Source organism: Calidris pugnax, unplaced genomic scaffold (genome assembly GCF_001431845.1).
Source record: "Calidris pugnax isolate Ruff unplaced genomic scaffold, ASM143184v1 scaffold27, whole genome shotgun sequence".
Taxonomy (NCBI): domain Eukaryota; kingdom Metazoa; phylum Chordata; class Aves; order Charadriiformes; family Scolopacidae; genus Calidris; species Calidris pugnax.
Genome location: NW_015090893.1, coordinates 11,403,605 through 11,426,300, shown reverse-complemented (window position 1 = coordinate 11,426,300; position 22,696 = coordinate 11,403,605). Strand labels below are relative to the sequence as shown.

The window sequence follows — 22,696 nt, the reverse complement described above, 5'->3', positions numbered from 1 at the left end:
AGTAACCAAGCAGTGAATGCTAAGGAGGGCTTTGGCACAAGTTGTCTGAGTAACAGAAGTGATTTGATGATCTTGCCCCCGTTTTGCAGCTTACTTCCCCCTCCGTTGTACTGGTACGGCTGGGTGGGGACCTTCTGTAAACTAGATTGATGAGACAAGCTGGATTCAAAATAAGAAAAAAGCCTTTTAATCAAGCTTTGCTCCCAAACATGATGACTGTAGAATAGCAGTGTAATTGAGCAAACTGTTTTTGCTGAGCTGCGTAGAGGAATAGCAGTGTAATTGAGCAAACTGTTTTTGGTGAGCTGTGTAGAGGAAAAAAAACTGTTGATCTCACCTGTTCAAAGAATCTGCAAGGATTTACTTCAGACTATGGACAAAAGTGTCAGGAGTTATCAATCTAAGATTAATTTTACTTGAAAATACATAACAAAACAAACAAAATCAAGGCAGCTATGTGAATTGGAAAGTAATTCCACTAAATTGCATGTATTAAGAATCTTATTTTTTACTTTTGGCGAGACTGACATCTCATTACAGTAAGTGTTATGGTCCTTCCTCCTCCTAATGTAATTTGTGAAAATCCAGTCCTACATAGGCTGCTTCTGAGCAGCTGTCCTAAATGGGATTACTGAAACATTGACATTTATCTAAGCTTTTTACTTTTATAATTCATAATAGCCAACTGCTTTGGCTTATGCTTTTGGGGATGGTGAACTTGTCTTACCTCTTTGCACAGTGATAAATTTATGGAAATACATAAATATTTCCTAATCTGGGAGCATCATATGGACACTTAAATCTTGAAGTCTCTTTGCGTATTACTTCAAGTTTCAGGAAATGTTCTTAGAAGTAAAAAGGACTAGTTCACTTAATGTGTGACCCCTGGAGTTTTTTTTATGACGTGAGACATGGGAAAATAGGTCTAGTTGAAGGCATCTGTGAAGTGATACTGAGAGAGAAGTAAAATCTCGAGGAAGGGTGAAAGTATTTCATTGCTCTGTCTGCATCTTGAAGTGAATTTAGATGCATCCGAAAGACCACTCTGGTTGGCAACTTGTTCTGCAATAGCGAGGCTGACTTTTAGTATGTGTTAGATATGAATTATGAAGTGATCTGAGTCCATATTCAGTGTTCATCTCTTAATGGCATAAGATTATTCAAAGTTGAGTTGTTTCCTAGCATTAAATGCCTGGCATATTTATGATTCTCTTGCCTTTCTAGCAAAGGTGGCAACTTTCACATGTAGCGTTTTCAGAAGGCAGTTGCTTTTTTTATATTACCTTAAAATATGTAGCTTGTCTCCCAGTGGTCTTGCGTGTGCCGACATCCAAAACTAGAACTGTATATATTTAATGGATTTAGGTTGAGATTCAGGCTAACATTCTTGGGCAAAAAAAAAAGCTTGCCATGTGGCATCGTGTTTTATGATCTCATAGGGAGAGATTGCTCACAAACTTAGGTGTGGCCGACTTTGGTTTGGGCTAAATAATCTGCCTGCTTATTACTATTAGTTTTGTGGGGGGCTTTTTTTCCTGAAGCTTGACAACCAGCCTTTCTCTTGCGGTTCCACTTTTACTTAAAAAGCCATCTTTCTTACCACAACCTTTATCTTCCACGCATCCTTTCCCTAAGAGCAGCACTGCAGAGATGATGTTTTCCACGAGAGGTTAGTTGATTAAATGCTATGACAAATTATTGCAGCTACTTGAAAGCAGTTGCTCTTAAGTCTTTAATTTTACAGTGTCAAGTTATTCTGTCTTAACTAAGTGCCAAAACTCTGCAGGTCCCTTTTATAGAAGTCATTATATGTGGCTCACCTGTAAACATGCCATCCCCCTATGTCCTCTGCTTTACAGAGGGGAGAGCAGATGTTTACCTGCTGGAAGGTGCTTCAGGCACTTGCTGCAGGACATGGTCACCAGGCTGTCAAAAGCAATCTTTATGGGCAGGCTGGTCTTTCACAAGGAGAGGTGTTTACAGAGCATGAAATTAACATTTTTGCACAGAGGCAAATAATTGCTTACAACGGAGACTTTAGTAGCAGATTTGAAGCTTGAATGATTATTAGTAAGGTCAGATGGAGCACATAGTGGTGTCCACCTCCTGAGCAAAGTCATTCAGAACTTTTTAGCTGCTCATTTATGCTGGAAGGGCTCAAGCTATTGTAATGCATGCCTTGAGCTTGTCACTTTTGGTAAGAACTTGTAATAAGTTGTGTCGCTGTATCTGTATTTGTGGTATGGTTCCTTCAAAATCATGGAAGTCATGGAAAACTTTTTTTTTTAATTTGCAGAAAGAGGAGTTAACCTCCATTCCCATCATTTTAGTCTTGAATTATTATCTAATAGCATTCTAGCAATGGCAGGTTTTTTAAGGAAGTGTCTCTGAACCAGGCCATTGTCACGAACAAAAGGGCTCTCTCTGAAAGCTTTCTGTGGTCAGGAGATGGGTCTAAAGGGTAGGTAGACCAGTAGGGCTGGGATAGCGTTGGCTGTCTTGAGCTGCTCTGGTGAATGCTCTCGCTGGTCAGGTCAGGGCTTTTTCTTGAGCACTGATGAAAAACTGTTTCCAAAGAATGGATATCGGCAAAATTAATCAGATTGATTCTTCACTTACAACACAGATCAAGTCTTGAACTTCAGTCTTCTATGATAATAAGACCTGTTCATCATCACTAATTGCATCCCTTCACTCCCGGTTTCCTCAGCCCGCTTACTCCTTCAAGGTGACTTCCCCAATCAACAGATGTGCGTGTGTGACAGAACATTTAAAAACCACAGAGCTTGAAATAGATGAACCTTTTGTAAAAGAAATTCTGTTCCATTGCAATTAACCATGTCACAGAACGGAGTAAGTCTGACTAATATTAAATGTAAGTGTCCAGTCAAACTTCAAAGAGGAGACAGCTTTTCCTCTCTTCACACCACAGCTGTGAATGGTGCTTAAGGCTTGCAGTGCTCCATTTTTAAAGCATCCATGCTTCTTCAGGGAGAGGGAAAAAAGAGTAACCAACATCACAAAGGCTGTTCTGAAAAGCTTTTTAAAATGCTGCATGTTATACCCATGGTCTTCCCATTGCTTTTCTGTAGGACAGCATTCTTCAGAGGCAGTGGGACTTCTTTCTTTGTCTGCATTGTGCTGAACAGCCCTAACTGTAACACCTTCCAGCAGTTATCCTTGTCTGTACTGAAAGCCAGTGCATGTGGCTCTTAAAAGGAACATCCAGGCATTGCCTATTTCCCAAAGCAACTGTCCTCATGTTCTGGGAACACCCAAAATCTAAGATACAGGATAGGTCTCACTCCCTGCTCCCATTAAAAGAATGCTATAAAGTAGTTTAAGCTTCTATACAAGACTTGAACAGAGATTCACCTTCAAAATTCCTCCGAACAGGTGAAATGCAGCTGAGTGTTTCTGTGCAATAGCACTGCTTTACCAGCTCTGGTTTTGCCATGAGGTGTTACACCATAAATTTTCAGAGGACACGAGAGAGATCATGCACACAGGGGACTGCTCAGATGCTCTGTAACGAGACCTGCTGATAGCCTGCCCTCTTTGAGAGAGTCCTAGCAGTGTGAACCTTTTTTTTTCCACCTGTTTAATAGGACTTGCTAGAATGAACACCTAACCAAATGTGAGGCTTTTGTATTGGTCATTCTCTGCTGAATCTTATGTACAACCATGCATTTTATTTCTTTATTGATTTTTCTTTTTTTGTCGATGCTTGAACAGTATTTTTTCAATATGAAGTGAGACTCATAAAAATACTAGATATAACATGCTTGAGTCAAATGGGTTACTTTTTTATTCTGGTACAGCAAGCTTCAAAATCTCTATTTCAGAGAATGTCCTGCTATACAGCAATTTTTCTCAGTCCCATAGAGCTTCATTATAGCGAGGTCAGACTATGTGCCATAGAGAAGAGAATTTATATTTTATCATAGGGCTAACTGCTGTGCTCTTGTAATGACCCTGAAGGACAGTAAATGCTCCAAATACTTTAGTTTATTTGGAATATAGTTCTACTGTGCTATAGGAGCTAGAGTAGATCTAGGAAAATAGAAAATATTGTGGTATATCTTAATGTGATTCCTGCTGGACACTTGTGAGAATGTTTGGCTGCCACAGCCCTGTCCAGAAAGTGAACAGTGAAGATTTCTGGAATTCAGTGTTTTCAGTGTATACTCTCAAGAGTGAGACCTCCATTAACACCCTTGTGATAGAATGAGACTTTCCAGAGTCTAATTGCCTCCTGTACAGAGTCTAATTGCCTCTAATTGCCTCCTGGGCCAAGATGGAATGTGTTAGTTTCTCATGTAGTTGAAAAGCCTCTTCCCTAATTTCATGTGTTGTGCTTCTAATTTCATGTCTTCCCATTTTCTACTTTGCAGCAGTGTGGAAAAGTGTGGTAGTACTTCCTCTCCCTTTCTGCCCTAGTCAGCACCCATTATTTTGCATTTTTCTGTGTCTGCTGTTTCTGTAAATATCTCAGGATGAAAGTTGCTTTTTTTAAAACAGTAGGACACAGATTCCTACAGTCTGTGATCTGTCATCAAACAGAAATGATGATAAAACGGCTGCTGAACAGCTGCATGCAAAGTCATTCAAGTCTTGCGTTTGTACGGTTGAGGGCTTCTTTACTCACCCTTTGAATTGTATCCCAAATTTTTTGATGCATTGTTCTGGTATCAGGACCACTTTTGAATTTTAATCCTGTTCTGCACTTAGCTGGCAACATCAGCAAATTTAACAAGCATTCCAGTATTGAAATCGATAGATAATTTTACAGGGTCCAGGAGGATTCTGGCAAAGATCGTTTTGACACGTGACCTGAATGTTTGCATCAAAATGTTTACGTTTTTATAAGATTTGAGTCATTTCCAATTTGGATATTAACAATATCAAGTCTCTGTATACTCAGGTTTGCATCACTGAGTGATGCATCTCTTCTCTCTCGTGTCTGCCCAGATGTTACCTGTCCCAGAAAGAAGCTGCTTGTTTCTCATTTTTTAATCTTGACACTGCTGTAGTTACTAGCAGTTTGTCACGCTTAAGGTGACACCTAAAAGTGACTTGTCACCTTTTAGGCATGTACAATGTTTTGGTATCTGCATCCCCAGCCCTGCTTTTCCTCAGTTCCCCAGACGTGTTTGTCATCTTTCAGTTATTGGAAACCTCATCCATCTTCCACAGGCACTTGCAGATAATGGCCCTGCAACTGTCAACCAGCTTCTTCCCTGACCCAACCAATTTATCTTACCAGTTTCTGTTACTCCTTATTGTCCCCTAACCAGGTTTAGTGTGCCCTCTCCCTATGCTGGCACTATGAGCAATCGGGTAGTTTCTGGCCATATTAAAACCCGCAGCTGCCCCTGTCAAGCAGTGATCTCTACTAGGGGGAATCTCTGGGAGGGACTGATGTATCTGGGCAGGATCTAACCTCTAGATTCAGCGTTTCAGTGTAGATTACTTTATCCTTTTCTGGCCTTGGGTCAGCCTCATCTCAGCCCAGGGTGGAGGCATGGACAATTAAAAGCCTTGGGATGGCATAGAGATGATGATCACAATTTCATGCTATATTTGAAAGGGCTAGAGGCAGATCTCTTGAGTAGCTTGCTTAGGAGAGAAGTATTAAATCTGGGAATTTGGATCAGATGGTGCATACGGTACACACGAGTACTGCAGGGAGTTCTGCCAGTGCTTTCCTTGTGGAGGGGGGAGTGGCAAAAGGGTGGCAGACGTTTTCTTGATGGGTACTTGTACTTGGCACATCAGCTTTTAACTGGTGAGAAGTCTCTATCCATGACTGTAAGTGTAACTTTAAGGTACCCAGAACTTTCCATGGGATGACATTCCCCATATGGTTCATGGTGGGGTTTTAGTCCTTAAGGTGTGATGTGCATGTTCTGCAAGTCCTCTTTGGAACCCATCAGTGGTGGCTTGGATTCCTAGAAGAGGTTGAAGACTGAAGTTGGGATTTTTGTGCTCAGCTTTTTCCTCCCAGTGGGATAATGCAGCTTGTGTGGCTCATGTTTCCTGATGACAAGAACTGTTTACAGGAAGACTGTAGGGGTACAAGAGACTCCTACAGCTATTGCCCAACTGCTCTGCACCGCGATGTACAGCAGGACTCCTCACCATCAAGGGCAGTAATTGTGTGTGCTGCCTTCTGTACAAGTGGAATCTGGAGATGCAAACAAAGCACAAATACATCAAATGAACTGACAACCTAAACAGAGGGAAATTGGTGGTAGCGTGGCTCTAATTTTTTTTTTTTTTCAGTAACTGGGGTAATATCAGTGAGTCTGATTGTGAGAGGAGTGTGATTAATCCTGGCGTAGATGTGTGCGTTTGCTATTGCTGGGTGCAATGTACTGGATGTCTGAGCGGCAGTTAAATAACTTCTTGGGAAGAAGAGGCGTGTTAAATGTTGCTTTTTAGTGCTGATGTTTTCAGTTTAACATAACACTGTCAAGAAGCATCAAGTCTGCCAGGAAGCTGGTAGAGAATTTTCTTTAAAATCCTTAAAATACCTAAAAGGAAAATAGCGGTCTTCTGTTGCTGAAAACCAGAAAAATGAGGTTTTTCTGCATTGCTGCTAACAACAAGCTGTGCTGAGACCGATCCTAACAGTGTGAAGCGGGAAGCAAAGCAAAAGGTGGGCTCCTTCAGAGCACCACCTGAAGTAATAGTAAATGTCTAATTTAAAACAGTGATTTGTTGATTATTTTTTTTCCAAAACCAAAGCTGTCATGTTGATTGTTAAGGGTACTGTTGTTTGCCCAGTGACTGGAAGGCAAGTGAGCAGTGTCAGCACTGAAGGGACAGAGTGAAGAGGGTGGAAAATAGAATAGGAAAATGCTGGAGGTTCTCTTTGCTTTATTGGAGTTAGTGGGAACTGTTTTGTTCAAGTGATGTTTAAGTATTACGTGAGCACTGGATTGTTCCTGGCAGCAGGAACTAACTGGGGGAAGAGTGGTCACTGAAAATACCCATGCAACTCTTGGTGTCTTAAGTTCTCCCTAGAAACCTTTGGTTTGGGTCTCTCCAGCAGGGGAGGTGCGGGGGGCTCGTGTGTCACCAGGCCACGTTTCCAGGGACAGCTTATTGTTAAACAGCAACTACGATCTGCTCAGTGAGACGAGCTGTTGCAGAGTATCTGGGGGTTATTTCCAGTGAATTCCACTGACATCCTCTGGTGTTGGGTCTGACTTTTCAGTAGATGACGTAGTCGTCAGTGAGACGAGCTGTTGCAGAGTATCTGGAGAACATTTCCTGTGAGTTCCACTGGTAGATGATTTGACATCCTCTGGTGTTGGGTGTGACTTTTCAGTAGATGACGTAGTCATTCTCAGTCAGGTTGTACCTCCTTTTGAATTTCTGATAGGAGGCATCTCTGTAATTTCACGTGTAACTCCTAATGGTGGATAAGGCCTCAAGAAGAAAGCTAAAATATAGACTTTTTTCCCAGTATCTTTCAAAATTCATTAGAGAAAAAGCAATTTCTAAGCTTGAAATGCAGCTTTATATGAGAACCACTCTGTCTGCTGACATAAACCACAAAATCTCAGTACCTGGCACAAAACTAAATGGGAATTATGGTTCTTATTCCAGTTTTTGAGTCATGTCTGTCACATAGATTTTTGTATGGATTTAATAGAGTTTTCAATAGCAGTAAATGTTGGGATTTTTTTACGTTTTTGGAGCATTTCGGAACAGCGGTATTAACCTTCCTGAAGCCAGTGTACCCCATGTGCTGATAAATCTTTGCCCTTTCCCAGGGCATCAAACTTGTATAATGTGCCCTTGAATTTCACTTGAACAAGGCTGGCATCAGCCCAATTTCCATGAAGAAAGGTAAATATCTGATCTACGCTGTCAGCTGTTCCAAAGACTGCTGCAGCTCTGCTCACGGATACCTTACGGTGCTCTGCCTGCCTTTCCATGCAAAACCCAGATCGTTTCTCTTTACTATTATCAGCTATAACTGTTGGCAAGCTTTCAGCCTGCGCTGCTCATCCTACCTCCCAAAATATGTTATAGTGCAGTCTCTTGTCTCTCTTCTGCCTTTCTCTATCACAAAGTGCAAGGCATCCTGGTAAGTCCCAAAATTGAGTGATTTTTCTATTGATTTGTCTGTCTCTGTGGAAAATATTTATATCTTCCTTTGGGTGTGTAGCAGGTATGTTTTGTCCTGTCCTCACTTCAAAGATTGTTGGAGCATTACCCATATTTTATTATTATTTTTTTTTAAATATGCCAGTTTATAGAATCATAGAATGGTTTGGGTTGGAAGGGACCTCAAAGATCATGGAGTTCCAACCCCCTGCCCTGGGCAGGGACACCTCCCACCAGAGCAGGTTGCTCAAAGCCCCATCCAAACTGGCCTTGAACTGTTCTACCAGGAGTTATAGCCAGGTTTCCCAAGGACCCAGTGCCCATCCAGATAGATACCATTTTATAAAAGGTACAAATTGTCATAGTTCTATCTATCTAACTATCTATCCAGATTGTTCACAAAAAAAAGTACAGCATTTGTAACTAAGTCAAATTTGCGGTCACAGGTTTGCCAGGTCTATCTCGGAACAGCACCAAGCCCAGTTGTAATCTTGTATTGGGTGTCTGAGTGCTGTGAATTTCACTTCTGCGTAGTATTTCTGTGTTGAGAATACACTGGGATGTTTGTTGTGGTGCATCTTTAATGAGATTTCTTCTGGTGTGATACATGGTTTGATTCTCTGCTAGTATTCCAAATATTTGGAAGTTGTGTTCGTCTGAGCAGTTCTTGTTTGGCTTAACGTTCCTATAATCTCATCAGGAGTTTATAGCTCGAGTACAGCTTGAATTTGTGGAAATGATGGAATTTATAAGTTTTGTATCCTGCATTTTTATTAAATCTTAATGCACATTATTTAAGCATTTCTGCATATGCAGCATAATCTGTAAGTTTAACTGGTAAGTCAGAGTTCAGAAACAGTGCAACAAAGTATGTTCTTATAGGAAATGGCTACAGTTTGTGTGTCATTTGCTGCTGCTCAATGGAGCGTGGGTACACGCAGACATCTGGAGGGTGCTGCTTCAAATGTCCGTGCATCAAATTGATCTCCAAACCAGCTTGCTTGCTCTTCTTTCTGTGAGTTTGTAGTATTTATGCATCAAATTGATCTCCAAACCAGCTTGCTCGCTCTTCTTTCTGTGAGTAAAAGGCTTGTAGTATTTCAGACAGCTTTAGCTAGTACTAAATGCTGGGGAAAGCAATGTACATCTCTACGGATTTCATCCTCATAGATTCTCCCCGGAGCTGCGGTCAAAACCCAGCCCTTTGACACCTGATAAAATGCTACAGGTATGTTGGTTCCTTGGGAGAGCTCACCTCGGTTTAAATTCCCAGAAAGCACGTCAAGCAGAAAGGGAAGGAGGGAGGGATGGGGAACCTTTAATTGCATTCGGAATGGCGGTTCAGAGATGACTTTTGTCTCCATCTTCATACCTCACGCGTTTGCTGTCGAAGCCCCTGCTGGCTGTTGTACCCCAGGCAGGGTGAGCAACGGCTTGTGGCTCCCATCTCGGCTGGGGGGTAGCCCAGGGAGTGACATCTTGTTTGGGAATTTGATAGTGCGTTGCCGGGTGTTAAAGCAAGGTCAAAGAAATGTGCTTGAGGGGGAATACGAGGAGGTTTCTGATGCAACGAAATGCCTGCAGGAGCTTATTCCACAGCTCTGAGCAGATCCCTGAGACACGCTGCTATGTGGGAAACGGAGCGCTTCTGTAGATGGGAAGCATTTTAGTGAACAGAAAAGATGAGAAAGCTGTTGTGAGCAAATTAAAGCAACGAGTCCTGTTCTGAAGCCTAAAACTAGGCCAGCTGGGTTTTTAACAACTGAAAGAGGCTGAAAGTGCTGCGCTATCACAAGGTGTGCTGAAACCCGGGGAGATGCTCACTGCTTGGTTCTCTGTGCTGGCTTCGGAAAGGCGCTGTGCGTTTGGAGGCCTGGATTGAATTAGTCAAACAGTTAGTTTAGAACAGCAAACACTGCAAGACCGTAATATTATTTCTAAGGGAAAGTGAAGAACAAAGCATAAGGTGTTTGCTGGAGATCGATGACTAAGCTAGATGTCATATCGCTGTCCTCAGCTTTAGTCTTTAGACTTTAATTGGCTGATGAACCAGGACTTTTTGCAAGAGGAAATTTTGTTTGTGCTCAGGGATTTTTTCAGCAATTGCAGTTGAATGAAACTTGTTAACTGAAGGAATTTAAAGGGGGGAGGGAAGTTTCAGTTCAAGCAAGTACTGTTCTAACACTTGGTACAAAAAACTTTCTGCATTAAAAAGTCCAGAGCCAGATAAATTTGGGTAATGCTTAAGCAGTAGATTGTCCTGTCCACCAAGAAGCTGCATGCCTGGTGTTCTGCGAGGAACATATTTCTTTTAATATCTTTACAAGCAGCTACCGAGTCTCCCCGGCTGTTTAGCAGAAAAGGCCCTGCCTTGTGTCTCTATGCACAACCCATTCAGCTGGTTCTGGTCCAGCTGTGGGGTTTAATTACCTGCACTGGGGTAAGGACTGATCCAGGAGTGTCCACAGTGTTTGTGGCTTTGCTTTCTGAAAGAAACAGACAGGTTATTTCCATACCCCAAAAGTGTGAGTTTCTCATAGAAAAGCACAAATCTGAACACATGGATTTCAATGTTACTGGTGTTTTGGGTGGGAGAGAAGAGGACAATGACAAAATGGTAGCATCATGGCATTGGGTAGGAAACTTTTAGGTCTCTTTCAAACCTACTGCTTGGATCTGAGTTGCAACACAGCTGGGAGGATATACTTGGCTTTTTTGTCTTTGAAAGCACTTAATCGTTCCACATGATGTGCTGCCATTTAGTCCTGTGTTGCCTTTTAATAGTTCCTGAAATGTTGAAGGTATGGATTATGTTAATGTAGCTTTTAAATTTTTTATGGACTGAAATAGCTTCAAAAATTAACCTTTTGAAAAACACTTGGGTAGATCGCATGACAAGGCTTTTAGCAGCTTGCTTTTTCTAGTAGCATGCTATTTCCCTTCCAGTAAATGAGGGGCTTTGACTGACCAAGGCTATGCTCAACTTCGTGTTGTAGGACAAATGCCTGCAGCTGATGTTGGAGATATTTTTATTTTTCATTAGATCATCTGAAAGTCTCAGCTGTTCTCATGCCAGTATGAAGGATGGAGGCTGTTGGCGCTGCGCGGGTGTTGTACCAATTTGTTGTTCAACACATGCTAATAGGTCTCTGACAAACCAAAAGAGATTTTTACTTCTTCATGGTGCAAATAAGACTTGATATCTATTTGTTTATGAAAGGGTTGCCTACATTTAGCATGGATGGTCCCATGGTCATTAAAACCTGGGCTTCTTGCAGCAGGGAGAGAGAGGATTCCTCTTTGTTTTCTGCCAGACCTGGCTTCTCCCATCTTTCCTGCCTTCTGAAACCCCTTGGGTACTCTAGGCTTTGGAAGACTGAAGAGAAGCTGGCTGTAGATGTTTCTTATTTCTGCTTTGCTGTGGCACAGATCATGACAAGTAGGTTGCACCCAAAGTGCAAGCTCTTGAGTCTTCCATATAGAAGAGTGGTTTCTATTTGCTCTGTCTTTTCTTGTTGTTTTTCTGGGTTGTTTTGTCATCTTTGGCATCTTGTAGTAGGAGATAAATGCAAGATATATTGCTGAGGTGCTGGGATAAATGAAGAGACCTAGGATGGAACAGATACCCCTTTTATCACTGTCTCCAAAGGTCATAGCATCTTGGGTCTGATCACAGCTCCTTGGTTTAAAAAATAAATAAACTAACAACAACAAAAAAAGATGTTTCAACAGGGTTTGAGGTCTGTACAGCACTGTGATTAGCGTATGCACTTCAGCAAATCTTTTTTTCCTCATGTACAGAAAACTCTTGGCTTATGTCTCCATCCACCCTGCTTTTATTCTGGCTGGAGCCAGGCACACTAAATAGTGATTAAACAAAAGATTAAAATTCCATTTTTGTGCATTTGGCGTTTGAATGCTGATCAATTGCTTTGGCGGCGTGTTAAGTAACAGCATGGTAGACAACAGAAGGGGCTTATTTACAGCAATCTGTCTAAATCCATTTTCAATGTATTGCTTTATATGCCTTTCTACTTTAATTCATTTTCTGTTTTTTAAAAAATGAAGGATGGAAACAGGCAGGAGATTAGTTTAAGATATTGCTGGAGAAGTAATCACTCCTTAGTGGTAAATAACTTCCAGTTCTTAAGGAAAAGAAAATGTGCTTGAGCTGAAATAGAACTTATGGGCTTGCAGTAGGAGTTAATGGATAAAATTCAATGGCTTGTGCACTTACAGAGCTTCACTTAGATGATCATAATGAACCCTTCATGCTTTGAAATCTTTTTGCATTGTTGTTTACAACTGACTGTTTCAAGAATGAAGAAGTTCTTGCAAAATGAGGAGCTAAGGTAGAGGAAAACAGAAAATTGCAAAGACCTTTTTTATAGGGACAGAAATCCAGAATCCGTAATGCCAATTTGCCCTCACCATGCAGCGCTGGTAACTGCGGTGTTCAGATGATGGTCACTGTATTCCACAGTTAAAACGTGGATAAGGGGGGGATGTGCTGGTGGGGTTTGGACAAAAATGTTCTATCTCCTGCTATGTGTTTAGAATTAATAAGAAATGAGGATAAAAGTCAAAATTGACATGAAATATGGCGTTCTGGGTAAGACATAGCTCCCTGCAAATGAGATGCTTGTTTAATAGTGAAAGCAAAAGTCAGTCCTGGGAAACTTGCTGTGTTTTGCAGACTGCTTAGATATCACAGTCTAGAGCATCTGTTGAAGGGGTATCATCAAGTTATGTCATTTGCATAATTGACTCAAATCCCATGCAGCATCCCTGAAGGAAACCACTAAAAAAAGGCAGCATTCTGGTCCCTGTGTGCTGTGTCTGGATTTCTAGCTCAGACATCTTTTACAAAGAGAAAAGGAGAAGAAAAAAAAAAAAAAAAAAGCCTTGCCTTTAACCGCTACCGGCTCAGCTTGTTTTTAAACACTTTTTTTTTTTTATTTTTTCTGGCCAATGCAGGACCGAGTGCTCATCCAACTTACCCGGGGACTTAAATGTGGGCTTTTGCATCCGGCAAATGCGTGTGTGTGTGTGTGTGTGTGTTTGTGCCGCCTGTGTGTGTCTGTGCGGGGATGTGCTGGGTGTGTGTTTAATCCGTGGATGGGTTAGGAGACCTTCTCTTCTCCCCCCCCCCTTCCCCTCCCCTTCTTTTTTTGTTCTGCTGTGGCATACTCCGCATTTAAAAAAAGAAAAAAAAAAAAAAAAAAAAAAAAAGAGCTTCCAAAATACCATCACTGTCAGCAACCTGCCCGTTTTCCCAGTGAGAGAGACTTGGAGCGTCTATATGCATATCTTCCCTCTGCCCACGATGGCGCGTTGCCCGCAACTTTACACACTGCTCTGCTAGTAGTGATGACATGAGCATAAAAATTGCAGTCGAGGTGGGGAAGGCAACGTTTTATCGTTCACACTGACTTTTTTTTTTTTTTTTGCTAGTCTGCTGAAATTCAGTTGGTCTGGGAAGTGTGATTCTTACCAAGAAATACGATGCTAATTATCCTGCTGCAGCTACACCTTCCCTTTGGGGCTACGCGGGTGGCGGGTGCTGGCAAGGTCACTGAAGCAAAGACACTGATACTCAAGTTTCTAGCACTGAAAGTCACTTCAAAATTAATGTTCAGACGTTGTTGACAGAACTTGTCGGTGACTCACAGCAGACTTTTCAGATAAGGTGTTTTAAGAGCGACCTACAAAACCGGTGTAAGCGTTGTATGTTTGCTTGCAAGGGATGAATTAGAAATACTCTAACCTCTCAACACTTACCCGAGCTGAATTAAATTTAATGGAGCATTTCTGAATTGGATTGACTAACCTAACTTCTTTGCCTGAGCCCAAAAAAAGCTCCACAATGCAGCATGTCTGCCATGACCATCTGCAGCTATGTCTACTCTTCAAGATTTTAAAAGCCACTTAAAGAGAGGGATGTCAATCCAACAGAGATTAATGTTGTGTTTATCTGGTGTGAATCTCGTTCGGCTCTAGTTGTACAGGGCAGTAACATCATGAGCACTGCAGGCAGAAGAACAGATAAAGAGTCACCCCACACGGTCCTCACTTTACTTTGCTGGTGCCAACATGAATAAAAGTTGGCCCTTGTAAGTCTCCAAGACTGAGAGCTGCACAGAGCCTGCTCCTCAGGACTTAAGGATCTATAACTCTTATTCCATGTGTCTCCAAAGTCCAATACTACAGTTCGGAAAGGTCTGAGTAACCGATGCGTGTATTCCGTAGTTTCCTCTCTTGCTTAATTTAAAGTTTACAAATTACTTAAAGTTTTTCCCTTGATACGCGTGGCCTTGACAGGGTTTAGCTTAACCCAGCTCAAAGATGTTTTCGTGCATAAATTTATTTGGCTCTGAGGGAAGTAATACATCTGTCTATTAGCCTTTCTGCTGTCCACCTGTCTGACTTGGGCTCTGTACGTAATTCAGTGGCAATCTCTGCAATTTCTTTTTTTTTTTTTTTTAACTGCACTGGAGGATGGTGTGCTACTGCCTGTTTTCACTCGGTATCGCAGTGTTTAAATTGCTTGCCTGCTCTGAGGGTATTTAAATGCACATTGCTGACCTCTCTGAAGAATGGCTTGAAGCTGTGCAGGAAATTTACGTCCCTGTTCAGGATATTCTATATTGAGCACACAGACACAAGGGTGACTCCAGCCCAGAGCCTGGGCGTGCTGACCCTGGGCAGGGATGGCTGGAACAGCTTTTTAACGGCTTTTTGGTTGCTGCCTGGCTTGGTGAGCGTTGGCTGCTTTGGTGGGACAGCTTTGTAGTGGTGTGAGATGCTCCTCCTGAAACAGCCGATGGCCCGGGGATGTGGCTTCCCCCCAGAGGATGCTGGAGATGTTGGTGTGAATCCTTTGGGATATACTTTGAACTTGTCTCCCATCTGAGAGCTGTTGCAGAGGGCAGCTCAGGATCCATTGAATTTTGAAAGGAGAGCTATCCACAGTGGTACCTGCAGCAGTGGATGGGTGTCTTCTAAGGCAGTTTTCATACTGGAGTTCAGAGGGAAGGGGGTGTCTCTGCAATTCTAGTTTAAGTTGCCCGAGTGCCAAGAAGAGGTGGGATTTAGAAGGCTCTTACCAGTGCCATGTTAGGCAGCTTGGCTGCCTTTTTGCTGGTGGGTCTTTCTTTTTCCTCTCTTTCTCCAGGGTGCCTGACTTCCCTAGGTGACTTCATAATGGCTTGGCATAGGGTGCTGGGTCCCCACGTGTACCGTGGGTGTTGTGAGGCTGAGTCACTCTTTAGATCTACTCTACAGACATTCTTACAACCCTCTCCTCTTCGGTGGTGGGTGGGATTTCTACAGTAACTGCTCATGAGGGGTTTACATGTGTTGAATCACAGCAAATGGCAGAAGGGATAGTGGCGTTGTAAACGATTCTCCTGGTGTGCTCATTCAGTCCAGAGCTCCATAAACAAGAGACAAAAGAGACTAAAAATATTGAGGTTTCAGACTTGCCAGTTGTTCCTGTGCCCAGTATTACACTTGTGCACAAGCCTAGTGCTCAGAAAGTTGGCAAAACTCTCCTGGCGAGGAGGTCCTCTGGTTTGTGAGAGCTTTCCAGGACTTTTCCTGGCAGGGAAGCATCCTGGAGAGGAAACTGGCTGGTGAGCAGGCCTGGCAAAGCTCACATCTCACAGAACAGTCGTGTGTTCTGCCGGTTATTTCATAGGGATGATCAGGAGGGTGATATGTTTTCTGAAAAATTAAAAACCACTGTGGTGGCCAGACAAATAGAAATGCTGGACTGTTGCAGTAGCACAGGGTGGCTGCTTCATGGTGCTTGAAAATTTGATCTGTTTTACACCAAAAATAATGAAGCTGCTGCTTCTACTGTCTGTCTGTCACACAGCTGTCATCTGGACCTGCTCACACAAGCTGGCACGAGCCAGCAAAATCAGGTAGAGTTTATGTAAATTATTCATGCTAAATGATGTCAGATGGAGCCACGGGCAGGTGCTGGAGTTGGGTTTGCCCTGCTCTGGCTCACTGCACCCCGAGGAGGCATCTCACACCCCCTCTGCTCGCACCCACTATGCAAAAGCAGCAGCAACCTCCTGTGTTGGAGCAAACATTAGGCTTCCAGCTGGTGTTGGCATATACCCTGTATGTTTTTCAAGGTGCTTTCTGATCACGTTGCTGACTCCAGCTTCAGATTGAGCTAAGGACTAGCTGCTTGCTTAGTTTTTCCTCAGAAGTGCTGTTGTCCACTGTGTTCAGTGTGCCCTCCCAGTGCTTTCTTGCACATTTGGTTCCCAGCTCACACATCCATCTTGACACTTAAAGGCACTTTTTCATTATCAGCAGGTAGAAATTCACATAAGAACAGTGGTGTTTAATGGGATGACTACAAAACCACAAGGCCAGTTAAGCAATTTAGTTTGATGTTTTATACCTGGTGAGTTCAAGTGAGCCCTTCCAGCAAGGGAGAGCGCGGTTCTTCACCACAGATCTGCTGCTCTGGACCTACACTTACCTTCTCCTGGATGACAGGAATTGGTGAGGTGCTTGGCAGTGCCTCTCATGAAACCTTTTTCTCTCAGCAAATGCAAATCTTCAACACGTGCAGTCAGAGGGGAACTTAAGATGGATTGCTGGTGGTCATCTTCATTTTATGTCCTAATAGGTGCAGAGTGAAATTCAGGAAGATACATGACCCATTTCTGTATTTGAACAGAATTAAGGATTTAGAAGAGTAGAGTTCATGTGCTAAAGGGACAGTAATTAACAACAGAAAAATGAGATACTGCTTTTGATTCATATAACTTCCTCAGAGTGGAAAATAAAAGAACAAATAACAAAGATGAAATAAATTGAGGCATCGTGGGGTAAATGAAAGAAAATCAAGTATACCATCTAAATATAACTCTGCTGGGGTTTTTCTAAACGTGGTTGCTTTTCTTGTGAGTGTAACTGTCCTTTCCTGCCGACCAACCTCTGCTGGCAGTTGTCTGGTTTTCACCACTGTTAATGGCACCCTGTAGTGTGGTCCTGCTCTTCCCCTGCTGCCCTGAGAGTTCCTTTCCCTCCATCTTTCTGTATCATAAGTACCTTTCAGAGAGTATCCTTGTTAGCTCCAGGTGGCACAAGTGGAAGTTCCTTAATGTTCACATCATGAACTAACTGTGTGACTGGCTTCTTGTCCGTCCTGAGTGCCCATCAGTTCTCCTTCAGTGAAAATAAAATGAAATTGCAGGCAGCAGGAAGGGATGGCATTAGTTAATTGAAATGTGTAACTGAGTGTCTGGTTTCATGGATGAAACTTGACTTCTGCCAGGTGTGTTACCATCTGCAAAATGTCAAGAAGCTGAGTGTAAATCAGTTTATGATCCGTGATTGAAAGGATCTAGATTGATTTAAAAATCTCTTATGTGAGCGGGAGAAAAAAGCTCTAATATTTCACAGGCCAGCTTTTAATTACATTGAGCTCTATTACTTTTAGACCACTGGTTTATTACCCTTTGCCATGGTAATACACCAGCACAACTCAAGGTTTTCATGCAGTTCTTTTGCTGAGGTTTACCACCCGTAAACAGAGCAGGCAGAGCAGAGCGTGTACCTGCCTCCAGCCTCTCTGGTTCACTTTGACATCGTGGCTGAAATCTGTCTTCACTGATAGTTTTGTGAGCTGATCCACGGGGCTCCCTTCCCACTGACTGGTGTAGAAGAGACCCCTCTTCCCCCGATGGGGATGACCTGCAAAACCTCCACAGAAAGGTTCACCAGAGCTCATCTGTCAACTGCAGTGAGGGGAACTGCATCAGGCTGAAGTCTAGTGCCTTGGAATAACAAGTAAAATGTCCAAATGTACTATTTTCCCGGGATAAATCTGGGCATGAAAATGAAGAGTTTGTAATTTAACTAGTCAGGCAAATGACATCTGTGTCCCAGATGCCAAAGATGCCTGATAACCCTGCAAGGTTACTATGCCAACCATTGCACTTTGGTGGTTGTTTGGTTTGATTGACCCATTAGTGAGACTTCAAACCTCTTGCCCTCTTTTTTTTTTTCTTTCTAGGAAGTTCTAGCCTGTGGAGTTCTCTCTGCAGGTCATGAGGAATTAAAAGGGAAAAACCTCTAAGTTCTTTGTGTAACTACTTCTGCAGTAATGATGCTACAAATGGCTTGCATTTATACTCTACCAGCATATTACAACATAATTGAAAACTCATTCTCAGAGAAGATGTTCTCTTCTTAACCTTAAAACCTACTTATGTATATATATTTCACTTGGATTTGGGAGATGTCAGTGTTTGAGATGTATCATGGTTTTCTTTCCACACACGGTAGTCTCTTTGATCCTGAATTCACCTCATCTTTCATTTGCTAACTTGTTCCCAAAGCACCCATTGCTTTTGAATTTCGGGAACAACATCATGAAAAGAGGAGCTCTAATTGGGTTCAGCGCAGGCTCATGCCTTGTGTAAAATTTGCTTTTAAGTTGAGCAGCAAGAGCCTTAATAAATGACCTTTTAAATCTTATTTTGATTTTATTCAGGTATAGTAGTGTGCTCATTAATAATGATCCTGCAATAGGTCTCCCATTACAGCTTTATTGTTAATTAAATAGGATGTAAGATGTATTGGATGTTTTCAAAATGAAAATGGGAGTTTTTAATAGATTCCCTGATTAAGAATACTGGTCTGCATACATGATGGTGCTCTGAAAAAATATCACTTAACAGCTATAGATGAAGTACTGTTCTGAGACAAGCAAAACTTGCTTCCTCTCTCACCCCTTTTGGAGTGAAAACTACTTGCTTGTGATGGTCTTACCTGAAGGAAGATGTTTAATATCCTCTTACAGGAAGGGGAGGCTGTTAAAGAAAGGTTTCACATGTTGTGTATTTAACGTATCCTGTCTTTTGTTTAAAAGGCATCACACGTGAGGCAAAAGAAAGACACCTACTTTGGTGATGGACAGAGGAAAAAGGACTGGCATAACAAAGAAGCTATCAGGAGGGACTCTGAGCGTGTAGGTATGTAAGATTACTATGAAAATGTTTTAATACAGATTGTAATTTAGTTTGACTTTATTTTGTGTGCTGAGTGCTGAAGAGCATGTTCAACTTCAGGCTTAAGATGATGTTCTTGACATGATGCAACAGATACTGTGTGTTAATCCCAGTTAAAGCCTTTTCCCCCAACTCCACAATAACCATTTTAAGGTGAAAATATGTTGATAACTTCTTGGTATTTTTAGGATAGGTGCAGTGTTGATTTTTTTAATAGCTTACCAAAAACACGTGTGCTTGTACCTCTCCCAAAAATGGGGGACGCAGAAAGGAAGAAGGGGGATAAGAGAAATGTTCTAGACTATAGCATTCACGCAAGTTTTATTTCATAGTTGTGGGTTTTGTCCTGCATCACATAAAAAGGGCCCATTTTGAACGTCACAGCTTTACGCTGGTGTGTCTGTAAGGGCTCTACCTCCTCTGTTAAATATACATACCCATCTGTGCTGAAAAAAGCAACAGCAATGAGCTATTCAAACCATATGTATTCTTCCTGCAGTGAAACAAAACCCATTCTGTGGCTCCTCCCCAGCGTTGCCACAGCCCCATCATCTCTTTCTGGTGTTAGAAGGAAGACTTTTAACTTCTAGGATTTGCACAGCCGAGTGGTTTGTAGCAAAACTGTGTATCAAATAAAGTTGTTTGGTTGACATGGTTGACCCAGTGCTAAATATGACACAGAGCACAAAACTAATGAAGGAATTTTCAAAGAACTATAAGATGACTGCTCTTCTTTTGATATATGGATCAGTTTCTGGCCAGTTAGTAGTAATGATGCATGTTTACTTTGTCTCTATAGGAAATGGAGAACAGGGAAAACCTTACCCTATGACGGATGCAGAGCGAGTGGACCAGGCGTATAGGGAAAATGGCTTTAATATCTTTGTGAGTGATAAAATTTCTCTGAATCGTTCCCTTCCAGACATCAGGCATCCAAAGTGAGTATAGAGTTTGCATTTCTACAAGTGAAAGTTTACAAGCCTAAATTATCACATCTGCAGGAGTGTACTCTAATTATGGACTCTTGTCCTTTGTTTATCAAATACAGTCCTTTTACATCTGGGTCCTGTTGTCTCCTTCATAAAGGACAGTGTATAGTAATTGCAATGGGAAATAGAGGAGACCAAATCTGGGGAAAAAATTCCCCTTTTGATTCCAGAAGACTTTAAATTACCAAACCCTTGCAGCCGTCTGCAGAAGAGATCTTGAACTTAACCCAGAGATGGCTACTTCCTTCAGCTCTTGTAATGTGACAGTTCAGTTCCTGAGCCCACAACTCAGGAAATAGCCAACAACTTTGAGCAACTGATAAGGTGGAGCTATTTCTTTCTGTAGTGGAGACTGATGTAAATGTCTTGACTCAGCTGGCAAACACCCTCAGTGTCATCGGGGGATGATGTTGTCACATAGCACTGCCCAGTTCTTACGTTGGCCACTGGCTGGAAATGACCATGAAATGCTCAGGAACAGAACAAGATTGGAGTAGTTCCACTCAACTATGTATGAAGAGTTTCATCAGAAATTCTTCTGATTTATGAATTAGTTTCTTAGACATCTTCCTCATAAAAGCCTCATCAGGGTTTATGAGTAGAAACTTGTTCCAATTGAATTCTGGCTTTTGAGTTCATCTATTTTTGGATATTATCCATTAGGATGGTGTCAAACCAAAGCCAGAAGGAATTTTTCATTATCAAAAGTGCTCAGTTCGGACTTAACCCTTGTTTATACAAAGCTGAGAGGTTTTTAAATACTGTTTGTGTGGTTTCTTAATCTGAAAGCTTGTTAGACATTTGAACCGGAGGCTTGTTTTGTGTAAAGTCATTCTTATCACAGTTTAGTGAATCTGAATTCAACATCTACTTTGTTCATGAGAGATAATTTCCAGAAGTCAGGTTTTATAATTTGTTAGCTGCACATTTGAGCGATTGCCTCTTCAGCTGTCACAGCAAACTAATCAAATACGCCGACTTGACACCCTTTCTCAATATATACTCATAAACCAGAGTAGTGATTATAGCTCCATAAATATTTTAGGCATGAGCTGAAATGTTTAAATGTAGAGATAAATCAGGTAATTGAAGATGCTTGTTGATCACCCCATACTCATGTTCTAGGAAATACTAACCTAAATTATACTTGGCCTCCGTTTAAGAGGCTGCCATGGACTCTGAGAATTTAAACATCAGGCAATGCCAGTATTTCCTCATCTGAGGATTTAATATATTACCTGACATTCCCATTGTTTCCCAAAGTTGTTGACTCCTCATTGCTAATTCTGCTATTTAAACTTTTTAAAATGTGAAACTTCTAACTCCAAGCCCCGGTTACAATTAATAAGTGAAGTGTCCGTGTCACCAACAACTTAAGCTGTGATTAATGATGCCACTGCAGCTGGTTTGCTTGTTGTTTGACACATCTTTACCCTGATGTAGCCAGTTATAATTGTGGAGGTCTCAAGGAGGGGATAAACAGGGTGTATATAATGGATGCCAGGATAAGCTGGGCAGGGAGTGGGGTTATATCTAATGGAGACTTGCAGTAAAGGAATTCATGACTAAAAAGGTCTGTTGTACATTCCCTGTGCACGTTAAAAAAGATATACTTGAAATCATCTGGTATAATGAAGTTCAGCTGAGATGAAGTCCATAAAGAGCATTCTAGAAAGAAACAAGCTGTGTGTTAGAGCATTTAAACTAAAGCCTTTTATATATCGGAAGAGATAGTAGAGACTGTTGTTTGGAGATGTGACCACAGACAGCAGAGAGGGTAAGGAGAAGGTGAACTGGGGGGAAAGAAACAAGCTGTGTGTTAGAGCATTTACTTTACTAAGCCTTTTATATATCGGAAGAGATAGTAGAGACTGTTGTTTGGAGATGTGACCACAGACAGCGGGGAGGGCAAGGAGAAGGTGAGCTGGGGAGTGCACGTTAAAAAAGATATACTTGAAATCATCTGGTATAATGAAGTTCAGCTGAGATGAAGTCCATAAAGAGCATTCTAGAAAGAAACAAGCTGTGTGTTAGAGCATTTAAACTAAAGCCTTTTATATATCGGAAGAGATAGTAGAGACTGTTGTTTGGAGATGTGACCACAGACAGCAGAGAGGGTAAGGAGAAGGTGAACTGGGGGAAAATGCAGCATCTGTTCTGTCCTTTAGGTAAGTTTTGGGGACACAGTTGGGATTCTCCCCACCAGCTGGCCTGGGTGGGGAAGGACAAAGAAGCAGCCAATGTGTTTGCTCACTTCCCAAATGGTTTGTGTGGACGTTTATACACCCAGAAGTGTGTCACCTCTGCTTTCTGTTAATCATGGGAAGCAAGGGGCTGGAAGGTGCATACGGGATCTGCCTGGTGCACACATACAGCTGTTTGTTTCAACAGTTGTGTCCTTCCCTGTTAACATTTCCTTTAAGTGCTTCTGGGTTTTTTAATATTAAATACTAATTTTGCAGGTCTTGTAAAGCAATTGTAGATAAAAATGCAGCATCTGTTCTGTCCTTTAGGTAAGTTTTGGGGACACAGTTGGGATTCTCC

The 22,696-nt window shown here is 41.8% G+C and overlaps 1 protein-coding gene across 1 annotated transcript in view; it reads left to right on the top strand.

Annotated features, from left to right (window-relative positions):
• The window catches only part of GALNT10 (polypeptide N-acetylgalactosaminyltransferase 10), a 92,017-nt gene that overhangs the window by 27,619 nt on the left and 41,702 nt on the right, over nt 1-22,696 (top strand). Inside the window, exons 2-3 of the mRNA XM_014948073.1 lie at nt 19,025-19,127; nt 19,963-20,101. Of these exons, the coding sequence (XP_014803559.1) occupies nt 19,025-19,127; nt 19,963-20,101 (242 nt within the window). The remainder of the gene's footprint in view (nt 1-19,024; nt 19,128-19,962; nt 20,102-22,696) is intronic.